We start from the raw sequence: 15,273 nt of genomic DNA, 5'->3' as shown, positions 1-15,273 counted from the left end.
ACAATTTTGTTACAAGTAAAAGTTCATAATTCACCATTCATTTGAGTAAAAGTAAAAAGTATAAAAATGATTATAATAATTAAAAGTACAGCAGCAGTCTGGGGACACATGGTCCAGCCAGAGGTGCCTGCATGGTAGGAGTGGGGAAATGTTTTTTATTTTATTTTCTATCAACTACAAATTAACACTGGCATAAAATAAACTACAAACACAATTGCTCACTCTTCACCAAAGATGGCAAATTCTCCCTCTCTCTCTCTCTCGGCTGGAGACTGGCTGTGTACCGTCCAAAAATGGTTAATTTCTTGCTGAGAGAGAGAGGGGCACTTAAAATGTTTGCCTGAGAGATGTAGTAAAAATGTTAACTCAGTAAATGCATAGTTACTTCAGTTCTCACCACTGATATAAAAAGAAAAGGAAAAAACCCATTGCAAGATGCTCTCTGTTGTCAACCCTAAGCCCTTCCAGCCTTTCAAAGTGTGACTGTGGAGTAGTGATGTGTCGGTCATGAGCTGCTCGATCATAAGAGCCGATTCATTGCCATGTCCGTGAATCGGATGGCTCACGTCTTGCAATGAGTCGGTTCACGGTCACGCCCCCCCCCCAACCCCCGGCACCCACAGTCGCACTCACACACACACACACACACACACACAACGGATATCGTCGTCGATCGGGAGCTCAGCGAGCTGACAGCCTGACACGTTTCTTCTGAGAAACTGAATGAATACAATAGCTAGCTGCCTTTGGTAACTTGGTAACTTGGTATGCATTGCTAACTGATGGGAGTCGAGTGGCGCTAATAGTGTCTTTTGTCAAACGACAAACAGTATGAAATTCATACTGTTTGACAAAAGACACTTATTAGCGCCACTCGCTATTCATCGCGCCTATTCATACTATGAATAGGCTAGGACTAACGAGATGCAAAGTTGCAAACAACAACATCCAACATTTAGAATAGCTACCACACCATAACAACAGTAGGCTAGTGTTGTGTGGTTAATGTACCTAAGCCAAAAAATAAAACCATGTATTTTTATACAAATGGAAGTGTAGGCCTACACTGTCTACAATTGCTTTCCCTTTTCACCTCTTCACCATTTATGATGATGAGTTCCTGTTTTTGGGCTGGCTATATATAAGTCTATATTTGTAGTTTTGTACGTCTCTAAATGTTATGATGAATTGAACAAGTTGGACGCTCTTGTAAACAAGTATAATGTCCACTCACAGTTGTACAGTTTTTTTTGTTTTGAGTTGTGCTTGGAATGTACTGTAATTCTGCAAACTGTTAATAAGTACAGTGTACAGTGTTTGACAAAACCAAATTACTGTTAATAAATATTTCAATCAAATCAATCAATCTGCATGGCAGTACAGTGTTGGCAATTACTTAAGGAGGATTAGGCTACAGTAAATACACTTTGTAACTTTAAATTATTATGTTTGATTGTGTTTTGGTTTTATTTTAACATCTGTTTTACAGTGAGAGTGCTATAATGTCCTATATGGAATGTCTGGAGTCAAACTAGGGGTTTTTGATGATTCTGAATCCATTGCAATAATCAGTTGTGCACAAAAACAATCCAGTGTCAAACTATAGGGGTTTTCATGATTCTGAAACAAAAATTATTTGCCATAAAAACACAGCCTATCTTTCTTCTGAGAAACTGAACACCTCGGAGGTGTTAGTTGGATTCGGGGGTTGAGGCCAAGTAGTAGCCTGACCAGCTTATTAGCATGTCTAAAGAGACACTTGAAGCTGGAGATCTTATCATCCTAGTGAGTTTGCACCTTCTTACAGCGAAGACAGAGCAAAGATTTTCAACAGGGAATTTTTTTTACAAGATATATTGTGCCAGTTAAATTCTTGTTGGGCGCGTACCTATGTTCCCCAGGTTCTATGTTCTCCACCATGCAAAAAAGGTTCTTCTATTTTGTTTTACATGCTGTAATTATACAGTTTGGCTGATTATTCCAATGAATTGGTTTCAGTTGTAAAAGGAGCTGGCTTATTTAGTGGGTGGAAGGGGCCCGGTTGAAAAGTAATATAAAGTAATATGTAAATTATATTATATTATATATGTATATTACTCTTGATTCCAAGTAATAAGTAATGTCATAGTATTACTATTTCTAATGAGTAATAAGTAAAGTAAACATATTACTCTTAAGTAATATTGCCCCAGATGACAGTTGGTAACCATTTGGTTACCAACGCTCCATCATTTAGGCTGCATATGGGGACCACCTGGAATCCCCCCAAGGACCACTGGTGGTCCCCAGACCACCTGGAACCCCCCCAAGGACCACTGGTGGTCCCCAGACCACCTGGAACCCCCCCAAGGACCACTGGTGGTCCCCGGACCACCTGGAACCCCCTCGAGGGCCACTGGTGGTCCCCGGACCACCTGGAACCCTCCCAAGGACCACTGGTGGTCCCCGGACCACCTGGAACCCCCTCAAGGACCACTGGTGGTCCCCGGACCACCTGGAACCCCCTCGAGGGCCACTGGTGGTCCCCGGACCACCTGGAACCCCCTCAAGGACCACTGGTGGTCCCCGGACCACCTGGAACCCCCTCAAGGACCACTGGTGGTCCCCGGACCACTGGTTGAGAACCACTTATTTAAATGCACTAAGGGGGTAGCTTCATCTCTCTGCTAAGGGGGTCCCTGCTTCATATCTCTCTCAGCTAAGGGGGGTCCCTGCTTCATCTCTCTCTCAGCTAAGGGGTCCCTGCTTCATCTCTCTCTCAGCTAAGGGGGTCCCTGCTTCATCTCTCTCAGCTAAGGGGGTCCCTGCTTCATCTCTCTCTCAGCTAAGGGGGTCCCTGCTTCATCTCTCTCTCAGCTAAGGGGGTCCCTGCTTCATCTCTCTCAGCTAAGGGGGTCCCTGCTTCATCTCTCTCAGCTAAGGGGGTCCCTGCTTCATCTCTCTCTCAGCTAAGGGGTCCCTGCTTCATCTCTCTCAGCTAAAGGGGTCCCTGCTTCATCTCTCTCTCAGCTAAGGGGGTCCCTGCTTCATCTCTCTCAGCTAAGGGGGTCCCTGCTTCATCTCTCTTTCAGCTAAGGGGGTCCCTGCTTCATCTCTCTCTCAGCTAAGGGGGTCCCTGCTTCATATCTCTCTCAGCTAAGGGGGTCCCTGCTTCATCTCTCAGCTAAGGGGGTCCCTGCTTCATATCTCTCTCAGCTAAGGGGGGTCCCTGCTTCATCTCTCTCAGCTAAGGGGGTCCCTGCTTCATCTCTCTCTCAGCTAAGGGGGGTCCCTGCTTCATCTCTCTCTCAGCTAAGGGGGTCCCTGCTTCATCTCTCAGCTAAGGGGGTCCCTGCTTCATCTCTCAGCTAAGGGGGTCCCTGCTTCATCTCTCTCTGCTAAGGGGGTCCCTGCTTCATATCTCTCTCAGCTAAGGGGGGTCCCTGCTTCATCTCTCTCTCAGCTAAGGGGTCCCTGCTTCATCTCTCTCTCAGCTAAGGGGGTCCCTGCTTCATCTCTCTCAGCTAAGGGGGTCCCTGCTTCATCTCTCTCTCAGCTAAGGGGGTCCCTGCTTCATCTCTCTCTCAGCTAAGGGGGTCCCTGCTTCATCTCTCTCAGCTAAGGGGGTCCCTGCTTCATCTCTCTCAGCTAAGGGGGTCCCTGCTTCATCTCTCTCTCAGCTAAGGGGTCCCTGCTTCATCTCTCTCAGCTAAAGGGGTCCCTGCTTCATCTCTCTCTCAGCTAAGGGGGTCCCTGCTTCATCTCTCTCAGCTAAGGGGGTCCCTGCTTCATCTCTCTTTCAGCTAAGGGGGTCCCTGCTTCATCTCTCTCTCAGCTAAGGGGGTCCCTGCTTCATATCTCTCTCAGCTAAGGGGGTCCCTGCTTCATCTCTCAGCTAAGGGGGTCCCTGCTTCATATCTCTCTCAGCTAAGGGGGGTCCCTGCTTCATCTCTCTCAGCTAAGGGGGTCCCTGCTTCATCTCTCTCTCAGCTAAGGGGGGTCCCTGCTTCATCTCTCTCTCAGCTAAGGGGGTCCCTGCTTCATCTCTCAGCTAAGGGGGTCCCTGCTTCATCTCTCTCAGCTAAGGGGGTCCCTGCTTCATCTCTGTCTCAGCTAAGGGGGGTCCCTGCTTCATCTCTCTCTCAGCTAAGGGGGTCCCTGCTTCATCTCTCTCTCAGCTAAGGGGGGTCCCTGCTTCATCTCTCTCTCAGCTAAGGGGGGTCCCTGCTTCATCTCTCTCAGCTAAGGGGGTCCCTGCTTCATCTCTATCTCAGCTAAGGGGGTCCCTGCTTCATCTCTCTCAGCTAAGGGGGTCCCTGCTTCATCTTTCTCAGCTAAGGGGGTCCCTGCTTCATCTCTATCTCAGCTAAGGGGGTCCCTGCTTCATCTTTCTCAGCTAAGGGGGTCCCTGCTTCATCTCTCTCAGCTAAGGGGGTCCCTGCTTCATCTTTCTCAGCTAAGGGGGTCCCTGCTTCATCTCTATCTCAGCTAAGGGGGTCCCTGCTTCATCTTTCTCAGCTAAGGGGGTCCCTGCTATTAAGACTTAATAGCTCTGCTCATCATGGGCCGACGCCACCTGGTGGTTGAATAGCTACTCCACACTCCACAATAAACCTGTGGGTGTGGCTGAGAATCTGGGGGTGTGTCTGTGGGTGTGTCTAACATAGATACCTGTAGGTACCCATGGATGTCATTTTGAGATCGAGGAAGAAACGGATAGGATTGTACTGTATCATAAAATAGCCAAAAGAACAATGACATTAGCTGCGATGCGTTTAAGAGCTTGTAGATCAGCTATTTTCGGTGGCGTGACCCTGCACTCTTTAGCTACTGAAGATGCGTGCGTATACGACATGGATTTCTACAAGTATATCACAAATTCTTTCAATGCAAAATGTGGCGTTGAAGTTCAGGAGAGTTTGAAAAGAGGCAATTCTCTGCTGCTGCTGCTGGCGTGGAAAAGAGGGCCTTTGCATTGTTTTCACCATGTTTGTGGTCTGGATAGGGCCTCAGGGCCCCTGCCCTTTTTGTAAAAGCCCCCTTTGATGTCTATGTGTGCACGTGCCTGCATTGGAGTAAAACTATTACACACCATAATTACATCTCTCCGTCTCTGTCTCCGCTCCCCCATAGCAACATGTCCCAAACCGGACATCCCCGCCCACGGGCGGAGACTGGGGAGGGTGTTCGGCGTGGGACACGAGGTCCACTTCCTGTGCAAGGCCGGCTACGACCTCATGGGCCCGCGGACCCGCGTGTGCCTGGCGTCCCTGAAGTGGAGCGGCACGCAGCCCAGGTGCAGAGGTGAGTCACTGCAATGTCAATACCGCCCAGGTATATACATATAGGTCAATACAGCCCAGGTGCAGACGTGAGTCACTGCAATCTCAATACCGCCCGACACTCTGTCCGGGATCACTGCTTCTCGAACCTTTTAGTACCCCGAAAATGATATGTATTTGGGGACCCCCTGGGTTTGTGTGTCATGATTCATTCATAGTATAGACAATAAGTGTGTGTGTGTGTGCGCGTGTGTGTGTGTGTGTGTGTGTATAGCGTTTACATAACGTCTGACGATGATGTGTTGTTTTTCCCCCATGCCATGCCAGTCTTCAACGCCACCGACAACTCCCTGCCCTCCTTCTCCGCTGTTGTCTCTCACGCCCCGCCCACATCGCACGCCACTTCCTCCTCCCTGTCCAGACCCGCTTCCTCCTCCGTGGCGTCAAGATCTGCTTCCTCCTCCTCCTCCAAGGCCTCGAGAACCTCCTCCTCCTCCTCTTCCTCCTCCTCTCCCGTGGCGCCATCGGAGCGCCCTGCCTCCTCTGACTCCTCCTCCTCGCCCACGCCTCCTCCCCCCTCCCCCACCCTGCTCGTGCGCCCGTCCCAGTGCACCCAGTTCCTAGGCTCCACCCACTGCACCTGCGACAGCGGCTTCACCATATCGGGACGGGACAACAACGTGTGCACGGGTACAGGAACCATTTCCTTACTCAAAGATCTTTGAGCGCTGCCTCCGCTTCATTAGGGAGCTATGTGTGTCCCTACAGTATGTACGGGTACAGGAACCATGTTGTGTTACTCAAAGCTTTTTGAGCCGTGCCTCCACTCCATTAGGGAGCTTTGTGTGTCCCTATGTATGTATGTATGTATGCATGATGATGATGTTGAACGTTGTGTTCCTCAGACATTGACGAGTGTGAGGTGTTCCCGTTGGGAACATTAAAGTGTACTGTGTGTGTACATTAAAGGTTTTATGACATTCATTTTCATTTATTTTTATTTTTATTTTTTATTTTAGGTTTTATGACCTCAATTACACCCAAAAATTTCAGTGTATTTTCTGTGGTCTGAAGTTTTCTTTGGGGTTTTTTGGGCCTTTTGAGCTACAATGAAAACAGGCAACACAGTGAAAACAGTGACATCTGCTGGCAAATCCCATTGACATATATGGGATTTGCAGTACGTGATGTCACTTACTGCCGGCAAATCAGAGCACCTGTTTGAGCCAGAAAACCCCAGATCACAGAAAATCTACTGAATGTTAAAAGTTCATGTTTTTTGGGTGCAATTGAGATTAGAAAACCTAAAAAAAACAAGAACAATTCCAAAACCTTTTTTTTAATGTCACAATCCCTTTAACTAAACGTTGTGTTCCTCAGACATTGACGAGTGCGAGGTGTTCCCGTTGGGACAGCCGGGGCGGCTGTGTGTTGATGATGTTGTATGTGTTGTTCCTCAGACATTGACGAGTGCGAGGTGTTCCCGTTGGGACAGCCGGGGCGGCTGTGTATGTACAGGTGTGTCAACACGGCGGGCAGCTTCCACTGCCTCTGTCCCGCCGGCTACCAACTGTCCAACGACGGCCGCAGCTGCACAGGTCAGACATTTGACCCATTCTGGGGCGGGATCCCGTTTTGGTGTTGGCATCATGTTATGCTTTAGCTATTGAAAAATAGCAGATCTACAAGCTCATAGCGCGCCACCGAGTGGCGCGCTACGAGCTTGTAGGTCTGCTATTTTTAGAAAAATCGAAGAACGACTGACATTTTTTTAGAATCTGATCTCAGGTCAGAATGGGTTAATCAGACCAGTGTGTGTGTGTCCAGTGGAAACCTCGTATGAATCTGATCTCAGGTCAGAATGGGTTAACGAAAGGATGCATGGCTGCACGTTGAACTACCATCTCTGTCTCTCTGTTCAGATATAGATGAGTGTTTAACAGGTTGAACTACCATCTCTGTCTCTCTGTTCAGATATAGACGAGTGTTTAACAGGTTGAACTACCATCTCTGTCTCTCTGTTCAGATATAGACGAGTGTTTAACAGGTTGAACTACCATCTCTGTCTCTCTGTTCAGATATAGACGAGTGTTTAACAGGTTGAACTACCATCTCTGTCCTCTGTCCAGATATAGACGAGTGTTTAACAGGTTGAACTACCATCTCTGTCTCTCTGTTCAGATATAGACGAGTGTTTAACAGGTTGAACTACCATCTCTGTCTCTCTGTTCAGATATAGACAAGTGTTTAACACGTTGAACTACCATCTCTGTCTCTCTGTTCAGATATAGACGAGTGTTTAACAGGTTGATCTACCATCTCTGTCTCTCTGTTCAGATATAGACGAGTGTTTAACAGGTTGAACTACCATCTCTGTCTCTCTGTTCAGATATAGACGAGTGTTTAACAGGTTGAACTACCATCTCTGTCTCTCTGTCCAGATATAGACGAGTGTTTAACAGGTTGAACTACCATCTCTGTCTCTCTGTTCAGATATAGACGAGTGTTTAACAGGTTGAACTACCATCTCTGTCTCTCTGTTCAGATATAGACGAGTGTTTAACAGGTTGAACTACCATCTCTGTCTCTCTGTCCAGATATAGACGAGTGTTTAACAGGTTGAACTACCATCTCTGTCTCTCTGTTCAGATATAGACGAGTGTTTAACAGGTTGAACTACCATCTCTGTCTCTCTGTTCAGATATAGACGAGTGTTTAACAGGTTGATCTACCATGTCTGACTCTCTGTTCAGATATAGACGAGTGTTTAACAGGTTGAACTACCATCTCTGTCATCTGGTCAGATATAGACGAGTGTTTAACAGGTTGAACTACCATCTCTGTCTCTCTGTTCAGATATAGACGAGTTTTTAACAGGTTGAACTACCATCTCTGTCATCTGGTCAGATATAGACGAGTGTTTAACAGGTTGAACTACCATCTCTGTCTCTCTGTTCAGATATAGACGAGTGTTTAACAGGTTGAACTACCATGTCTGACTCTCTGTTCAGATATAGACGAGTGTTTAACAGGTTGAACTACCATCTCTGTCATCTGGTCAGATATAGACGAGTGTTTAACAGGTTGAACTACCATCTCTGTCTCTCTGTTCAGATATAGACGAGTGTTTAACAGGTTGAACTACCATCTCTGTCTCTCTGTTCAGATATAGACGAGTGTTTAACAGGTTGAACTACCATCTCTGTCCTCTGTTCAGATATAGACGAGTGTTTAACAGGTTGAACTACCATCTCTGTCCTCTGTTCAGATATAGACGAGTGTTTAACAGGTTGAACTACCATCTCTGTCTCTCTGTTCAGATATAGACGAGTGTTTAACAGGTTGAACTACCATCTCTGTCCTCTGTTCAGATATAGACGAGTGTTTAACAGGTTGAACTACCATCTCTGTCCTCTGTTCAGATATAGACGAGTGTTTAACAGGTTGAACTACCATCTCTGTCTCTCTGTTCAGATATAGACGAGTGTTTAACAGGTTGAACTACCATCTCTGTCTCTCTGTTCAGATATAGACGAGTGTTTAACAGGTTGAACTACCATCTCTGTCCTCTGTTCAGATATAGACGAGTGTTTAACAGGTTGAACTACCATCTCTGTCATCTGGTCAGATATAGACGAGTGTTTAACAGGTTGAACTACCATCTCTGTCTCTCTGTTCAGATATAGACGAGTGTTTAACAGGTTGAACTACCATCTCTGTCTCTCTGTTCAGATATAGACGAGTGTTTAACAGGTTGAACTACCATCTCTGTCCTCTGTTCAGATATAGACGAGTGTTTAACAGGTTGAACTACCATCTCTGTCTCTCTGTTCAGATATAGACGAGTGTTTAACAGGTTGAACTACCATCTCTGTCTCTCTGTTCAGATATAGATGAGTGTTTAACAGGTTGAACTACCATCTCTGTCCTCTGTTCAGATATAGACGAGTGTTTAACAGGTTGAACTACCATCTCTGTCTCTCTGTTCAGATATAGACGAGTGTTTAACAGGTTGAACTACCATCTCTGTCTCTCTGTTCAGATATAGACGAGTGTTTAACAGGTTGAACTACCATCTCTGTCCTCTGTTCAGATATAGACGAGTGTTTAACAGGTTGAACTACCATCTCTGTCTCTCTGTTCAGATATAGACGAGTGTTTAACACGTTGAACTACCATCTCTGTCTCTCTGTTCAGATATAGACGAGTGTTTAACAGGTTGAACTACCATCTCTGTCCTCTGTTCAGATATAGACAAGTGTTTAACAGGTTGAACTACCATGTCTGTCCTCTGTTCAGATATAGACAAGTGTTTAACACGTTGAACTACCATCTCTGTCTCTCTGTTCAGATATAGACAAGTGTTTAACACGTTGAACTACCATCTCTGTCTCTCTGTTCAGATATAGACGAGTGTTTAACAGGTTGAACTACCATCTCTGTCCTCTGTTCAGATATAGACGAGTGTTTAACAGGTTGAACTACCATCTCTGTCTCTCTGTTCAGATATAGACGAGTGTTTAACAGGTTGAACTACCATCTCTGTCCTCTGTTCAGATATAGACGAGTGTTTAACAGGTTGAACTACCATCTCTGTCCTCTGTTCAGATATAGATGAGTGTTTAACAGGTTGAACTACCATCTCTGTCTCTCTGTTCAGATATAGACGAGTGTTTAACAGGTTGAACTACCATCTCTGTCCTCTGTTCAGATATAGACGAGTGTTTAACAGGTTGAACTACCATGTCTGTCCTCTGTTCAGATATAGACGAGTGTACAGCAGCGGGCAGCCGGCTCAACAACTGCAGCGGGGAGCAGGTGTGCGTGAACACGTACGGAGGCTTCCAGTGCGTGAGCGTGGAGTGTCCTCGCATGAGGAACGCCACCTACATCAAGACGTCCTCAATGTAAGCCACTGCCCATGCATGACCGATGTTATGCCTTATAGTTATTGAAAAACAGCAGATCTACAAGCTCGTAGCGCGGCACCGAGTGGCGCGCTACGAGCTTGTAGGTCTGCTATTTTTGAAAAATCATGAAAATGTGCCTGAAATTGAAACTGAGTGAGTTTTTTTAGAACTTTTTTTTTTAATGTTGACATCAGGCCAAAATGGGTTAAACTACCATTCATTGTCATCATTGGAAGCTGCAGCGACATGAAGATACAAAGCTATACATCTGACGTTTGTATAGCATGCTGCAAATGATACAAAGCTACAAATTGAAGCTGAGCTGGGTTCAACTTCCAGATGCGAAGCTACGAAGCTTACAACTATACCCGTCAAATAATGCAGTGAATCAAAGCATATTATTTGACGGGTTGTCGCTTTGTCAAATCTGTGATCTTTTTCATACGAGATTACTGAAATCTCAAAAAGGTGGGCATAATAAGCTTCGGCTTCAGCCCTTTCCTTTTCGGTCAACTGTATCATGACAACCCCTTTTCCTTGTATGTAATAATGTTGGAAAAACCATGACCGAGACAAATAAATAATCTATCTATCTATCTATCTATCTATCTATCTATCTATCTATCTATCTTTGCATCTTTGCATATGCATGCCTCGTCGTGAGAACGCAACATTGGAGAACTGACTTGAGTTACAACCGCAACACTTTTTCCGTCCTCCAAATCTCTTCACCAAAAATAATCAAAATATTATCCACAAGCTCACGATGCGTCGCAAGTGAGCTTGTAGGTCAGCTACTGTATACCTTTTGACCATTCTTTTTAACTTTAGCTGTTGGAAAAATAGCTGATCTACAAGCTCACATAGCATGGCACCGAGTGCTGCACTATACAAGCTTGTAGATCTACTATTATAATTTAAAAGTCGTGAAAATGTAGTGCAATATATTCTTTCACAGCAAACGTTTATAACTCTCTGTCTCAGTCCTAAATGGGTTAACCCATTCTGGGCGGGAACCCATTTACTATGTTATGCTTTAGCTATTGAAAAATAGCAGATCTACAAGCTCATAGCGCGCCACCGAGTGGCGCGCTACGAGCTTGTAGGTCTGCTATTTTTTTTAAATCGAAGAGCGACTGACATTTCTAGAATCTGATCTCAGGTCAGAATGGGTTAGGTGAACCACTGTCATCACACACTTATAACGGGAAGAGTTCTCAGCTGTCACCACCTCGCCGCCCGCACCTCTCGAAACTCAAGCCAATTCTCACGCCATAAACTCCATGAGCAGCTTTTTGGATTTTACTTTGACGCAAAAGAATGACGGTGGTCGATCCCTTCTGGTGGTCGGCCGGGAGTGGAGGAGACCATATACTGCACTGGGTTGAACGAGGCGATGAGAATCGAGAGGAGAAAGAAAAAAAGTGTGAGACATTGTTTACCATAGCGGTCCGACGGTCCGTAGGGAAAAATGTTTATCATAGTCATGAAGGAAGGAATCCGCTCTGATTTATTGGTTCGGTGCAAATCATATAGTTCCTATTGTGTGAAGAACGTTTGGGAAGTAATTGTCTGTGTCTGTGTCTGTGAGTGCGTGTGTGAGCGTGCGTGCCTGTGTGTGTGTGTGTGTGTGTGTGTGTGTGTGTGTGTGTGTGTGTGTGTGTGTGTGTGTGTGTGTGTGTGTGTGCGTGCGTGCGGGTGTGCATCCTCGCACTGTGCAGTCTGCCAGGCCAGATGAAGCTGAAATGAGAGGGTGTTCACATTCTCTGTGAACCCTGGAAGAATCTCACAAGTTTTAAAACCACGGCCGACTCGGAGCACCCTCCCTCTAGGACCCTGCTGCTTCCTCTAAAACCACGGCTCCCTCACAGACCCTGCTGCTTCCTTCCCTTTAGACCACAACATTACATCTGTACTATTCCTGTAGGCTACAGTAGGTCCCAAGCCTGAGTTTGAAGCCTTTACTGTGTCACGCCAAAGTGAAAAGACTCCCAGTGGTGTTCTTATACAGACTCTCCACCAGTGAGTTGTATTACCAATGGAGATAGATGAGGAGCCGACTTTCATTCCTACTCTCACCTCTATGGTCATGAAGTGTTCCTACTCTCACCTCTATGGTCATGAAGTGTTCCTACTCTCACCTATGGTCATGAAGTGTTCCTACTCTCACCTATGGTCATGAAGTGTTCCTACTCTCACCTATGGTCATGAAGTGTTCCTACTCTCACCTATGGTCATGAAGTGTTCCTACTCTCACCTATGGTCATGAAGTGTTCCTACTCTCACCTATGGTCATGAAGTGTTCCTACTCTCACCTATGGTCATGAAGTGTTCCTACTCTCACCTATGGTCATGAAGTGTTCCTACTCTCACCTATGGTCATGAAGTGTTCCTACTCCCACCTATATGGTCATGAATTTTCCTACTCTCACCTATGGTCATGAAGTGTTCCTACTCTCACCTATGGTCATGAAGTGTTCCTACTCTCACCTATGGTCATGAAGTGTTCCTACTCTCACCTATGGTCATGAAGTGTTCCTACTCTCACCTATGGTCATGAAGTGTTCCTACTCTCACCTATGGTCATGAAGTGTTCCTACTCCCACCTATATGGTCATGAAGTGTTCCTACTCCCACCTATATGGTCATGAAGTGTTCCTACTCTCACCTATGGTCATGAAGTGTTCCTACTCTCACTATATGGTCATGAAGTGTTCCTACTCTCACCTATATGGTCATGAAGTGTTCCTACTCTCACCTCTGGTCATGAAGTGTTCCTACTCTCACTATATGGTCATGAAGTGTGCGTCATGACCGAAAGAATAAGGTCGCGAATACAAGCAGCCAAAATCTGGTTAGGATGCCTCTCGGGCGTCTCCCTAGGGAAGTCCTCGAGGGACGTCCCACTGGGAGGAGACCCCGGGGGGGGGGGGCAGACCAAGGCGCAGTTGGAGGAAACACACCGACTCGCTGGCCTGGGAACGTCTCGGGATCCCCCCAGGAGGAAGTCGCTAATGTTGCTCTGGAGAGGGAAGTCTGGAGCACTCTGGTGGAGCTGTTTCCCCCGCGACCAGACTACGGATAAGCGGTTGAAGATGGATTGAGGAGCCGATTATGAATAGCTGGAAGTCTAGCTGGCAATTATCTTACCTCCTTATAAACTATATATTTTTTATATTAACCTCTCGAACCCTATAGCAACCCTATTCTGGAGGGAACATTAGCCAAAAATATCTACACAAATATCTACAACCATGCCTTGCCTTCCAAGCTTGACGGACAAGTATAAGGGCATAATTCAACTGGCTTGGTTTACTAAGTATAGAGGTTTATTGTGGCTAGTTCGCCCCTGTGGGATTGTGGTCAGTGTGTCCGCCCTGACGCTGGGAGGTCGAGGGTTCCATTCCCCGGCCGGGTAATTCTATCAAAATGAAACCTCTGCACTCAGCATCAAGGGGTGGATCATCGGAGACTACACCATAGTGTCATGTCCAGGGGGGGTGTACTTGTACATCATGTGACTGTCCAGGGGGTGTACTTGTACATCATGTGACTGTCCAGGGGGTGTACTTGTACATCATGTGACTGTCCAGGGGGTGTACTTGTACATCATGTGACTGTCCAGGGGGTGTACTTGTACATCATGTGACTGTCCAGGGGGTGTACTTGTACATCATGTGACTGTCCAGGGGATGTACTTGTACATCATGTGACTGTCCAGGGGGTGTACTTGTACATCATGTGACTGTCCAGGGGGTGTACTTGTACATCATGTGACTGTCCAGGGGGTGTACTTGTACATCATGTGACTGTCCAGGAAGTGTACTTGTACATCATGTGACTGTCCAGGGGGTGTACTTGTACATCATGTGACTGTCCAGGGGGTGTACTTGTACATCATGTGACTGTCCAGGGGGTGTACTTGTACATCATGTGACTGTCCAGGGGGTGTACTTGTACATCATGTGACTGTCCAGGGGGTGTACTTGTACATCATGTGACTGTCCAGGGGGTGTACTTGTACATCATGTGACTGTCCAGACTGGCCATTAAACAAACTGCCCGCCGATAGGATGGTTCTGTGCAGAGGAGGACCTCACGTTCTTTGTATTGTCTTGGTGTTATTTGCTATGTGATGTTTTGATCTGGGTGTGAGGACAGAACTGTGAAGACTAATATTCCTCGGACTTCGGGACAATAAGATTATTATCATCATTAATTGCGACCTGCTGCACGTCTCCCCCCCCCCTGACCCCCGTCTCTCTCTGCCCCCCCCCCCCCCTCCAGGCGCTGCGAGAGGAACCCGTGCATGCAGGGCGACCGGGCGTGCGCCCAGGCGCCCAACTCCGTGTCCTTCCACCACCTGCCCGTCGTCTCCAACATGGCCACGCCGCGCGTGCTCTTCCGCGTGTCGGCTGCGCGCGTGCTGGGCGACACGCTGCGCTTCGGCCTGGCGGCGGGCGCCGCGGCCGCCGCCAGGGGGCGGGGCCAGGGCCAGGGGGCGGGGCACTTCAGCGTGCAGCGCTCGGGCCGCCAGACGGGCACGCTGCTGCTGGTCAACGGCCCCGTGGCGGGGCCCGCCGCGCTCGGCGCCGACGTGGAGATGAGCGAGCTGGAGCGCGGCCGGCTGCTGGGGCGCTACCTCACCAAGGTCACCGTGTTCGTGTCGCCCTACGACTTCTAGAAGGGGAGGGGCATGCGCTGTGTATGCGTGTTGGACGCCATTTTGGAAAGAACTTATACAGGGGGAGCCCGGGCCCCCCCCCCCCTTCCCTATACGCTTCCTTAATCCATTCTGACCTGAGATCAGATTCTAAAAAATGTCTTCCACATCCTGACAGTTTTCCATTCTGACCTGAGATCAGATTCTAAAAAATGTCTTCTACATCCTGACAGTTTTCCATTCTGACCTGAGATCAGATTAAAAAAAAAGGCTTCTACATCCTGACAGTTTACTGATAAAGCTATGTTTCTATGTCAGTCGCTCTTCGATTTTTCAAAAATAGCAGACCTACAAGCTCATAGCGCGCCACTCGGTGGCGCGCTATGAGCTTGTAGATCTGCTATTGTTCAAAAGCTAAAGCGCGACATGATGCTAACAC

At 47.1% G+C, this 15,273-nt stretch overlaps 1 protein-coding gene across 4 annotated transcripts in view; it reads left to right on the top strand.

Annotated features, from left to right (window-relative positions):
- LOC310856908 (fibulin-7-like) overlaps positions 1 to 14,902 on the top strand; it is a 28,655-nt gene extending 13,753 nt beyond the window's left edge. For 2 of the 4 annotated variants that reach the window (XM_083762439.1, XM_083762441.1), the window contains exons 3-7: positions 5,113 to 5,283; positions 5,589 to 5,951; positions 6,722 to 6,859; positions 10,024 to 10,168; positions 14,459 to 14,902. In XM_083762439.1, the coding sequence (XP_083618565.1) occupies positions 5,113 to 5,283; positions 5,589 to 5,951; positions 6,722 to 6,859; positions 10,024 to 10,168; positions 14,459 to 14,855 (1,214 nt within the window). In that variant the 3' untranslated portion in view covers positions 14,856 to 14,902. Of the gene's footprint in view, positions 1 to 5,112; positions 5,284 to 5,588; positions 5,952 to 6,166; positions 6,184 to 6,721; positions 6,860 to 10,023; positions 10,169 to 14,458 lie in introns of all 4 variants that reach the window. The other 2 variants (XM_083762440.1, XM_083762442.1) reach the window with 2 other exon arrangements.
- Positions 14,903 to 15,273: the final 371 nt, after the last annotated feature.

The sequence above is a fragment of the Protomyctophum parallelum genome (assembly GCF_964188405.1).
Source record: "Protomyctophum parallelum genome assembly, chromosome: 4".
NCBI classification, from domain to species: Eukaryota; Metazoa; Chordata; class Actinopteri; order Myctophiformes; family Myctophidae; genus Protomyctophum; species Protomyctophum parallelum.
The sequence above is the reverse complement of the archived record's forward strand: the minus strand, read 5'-3'. Positions and strand labels throughout refer to the sequence as shown.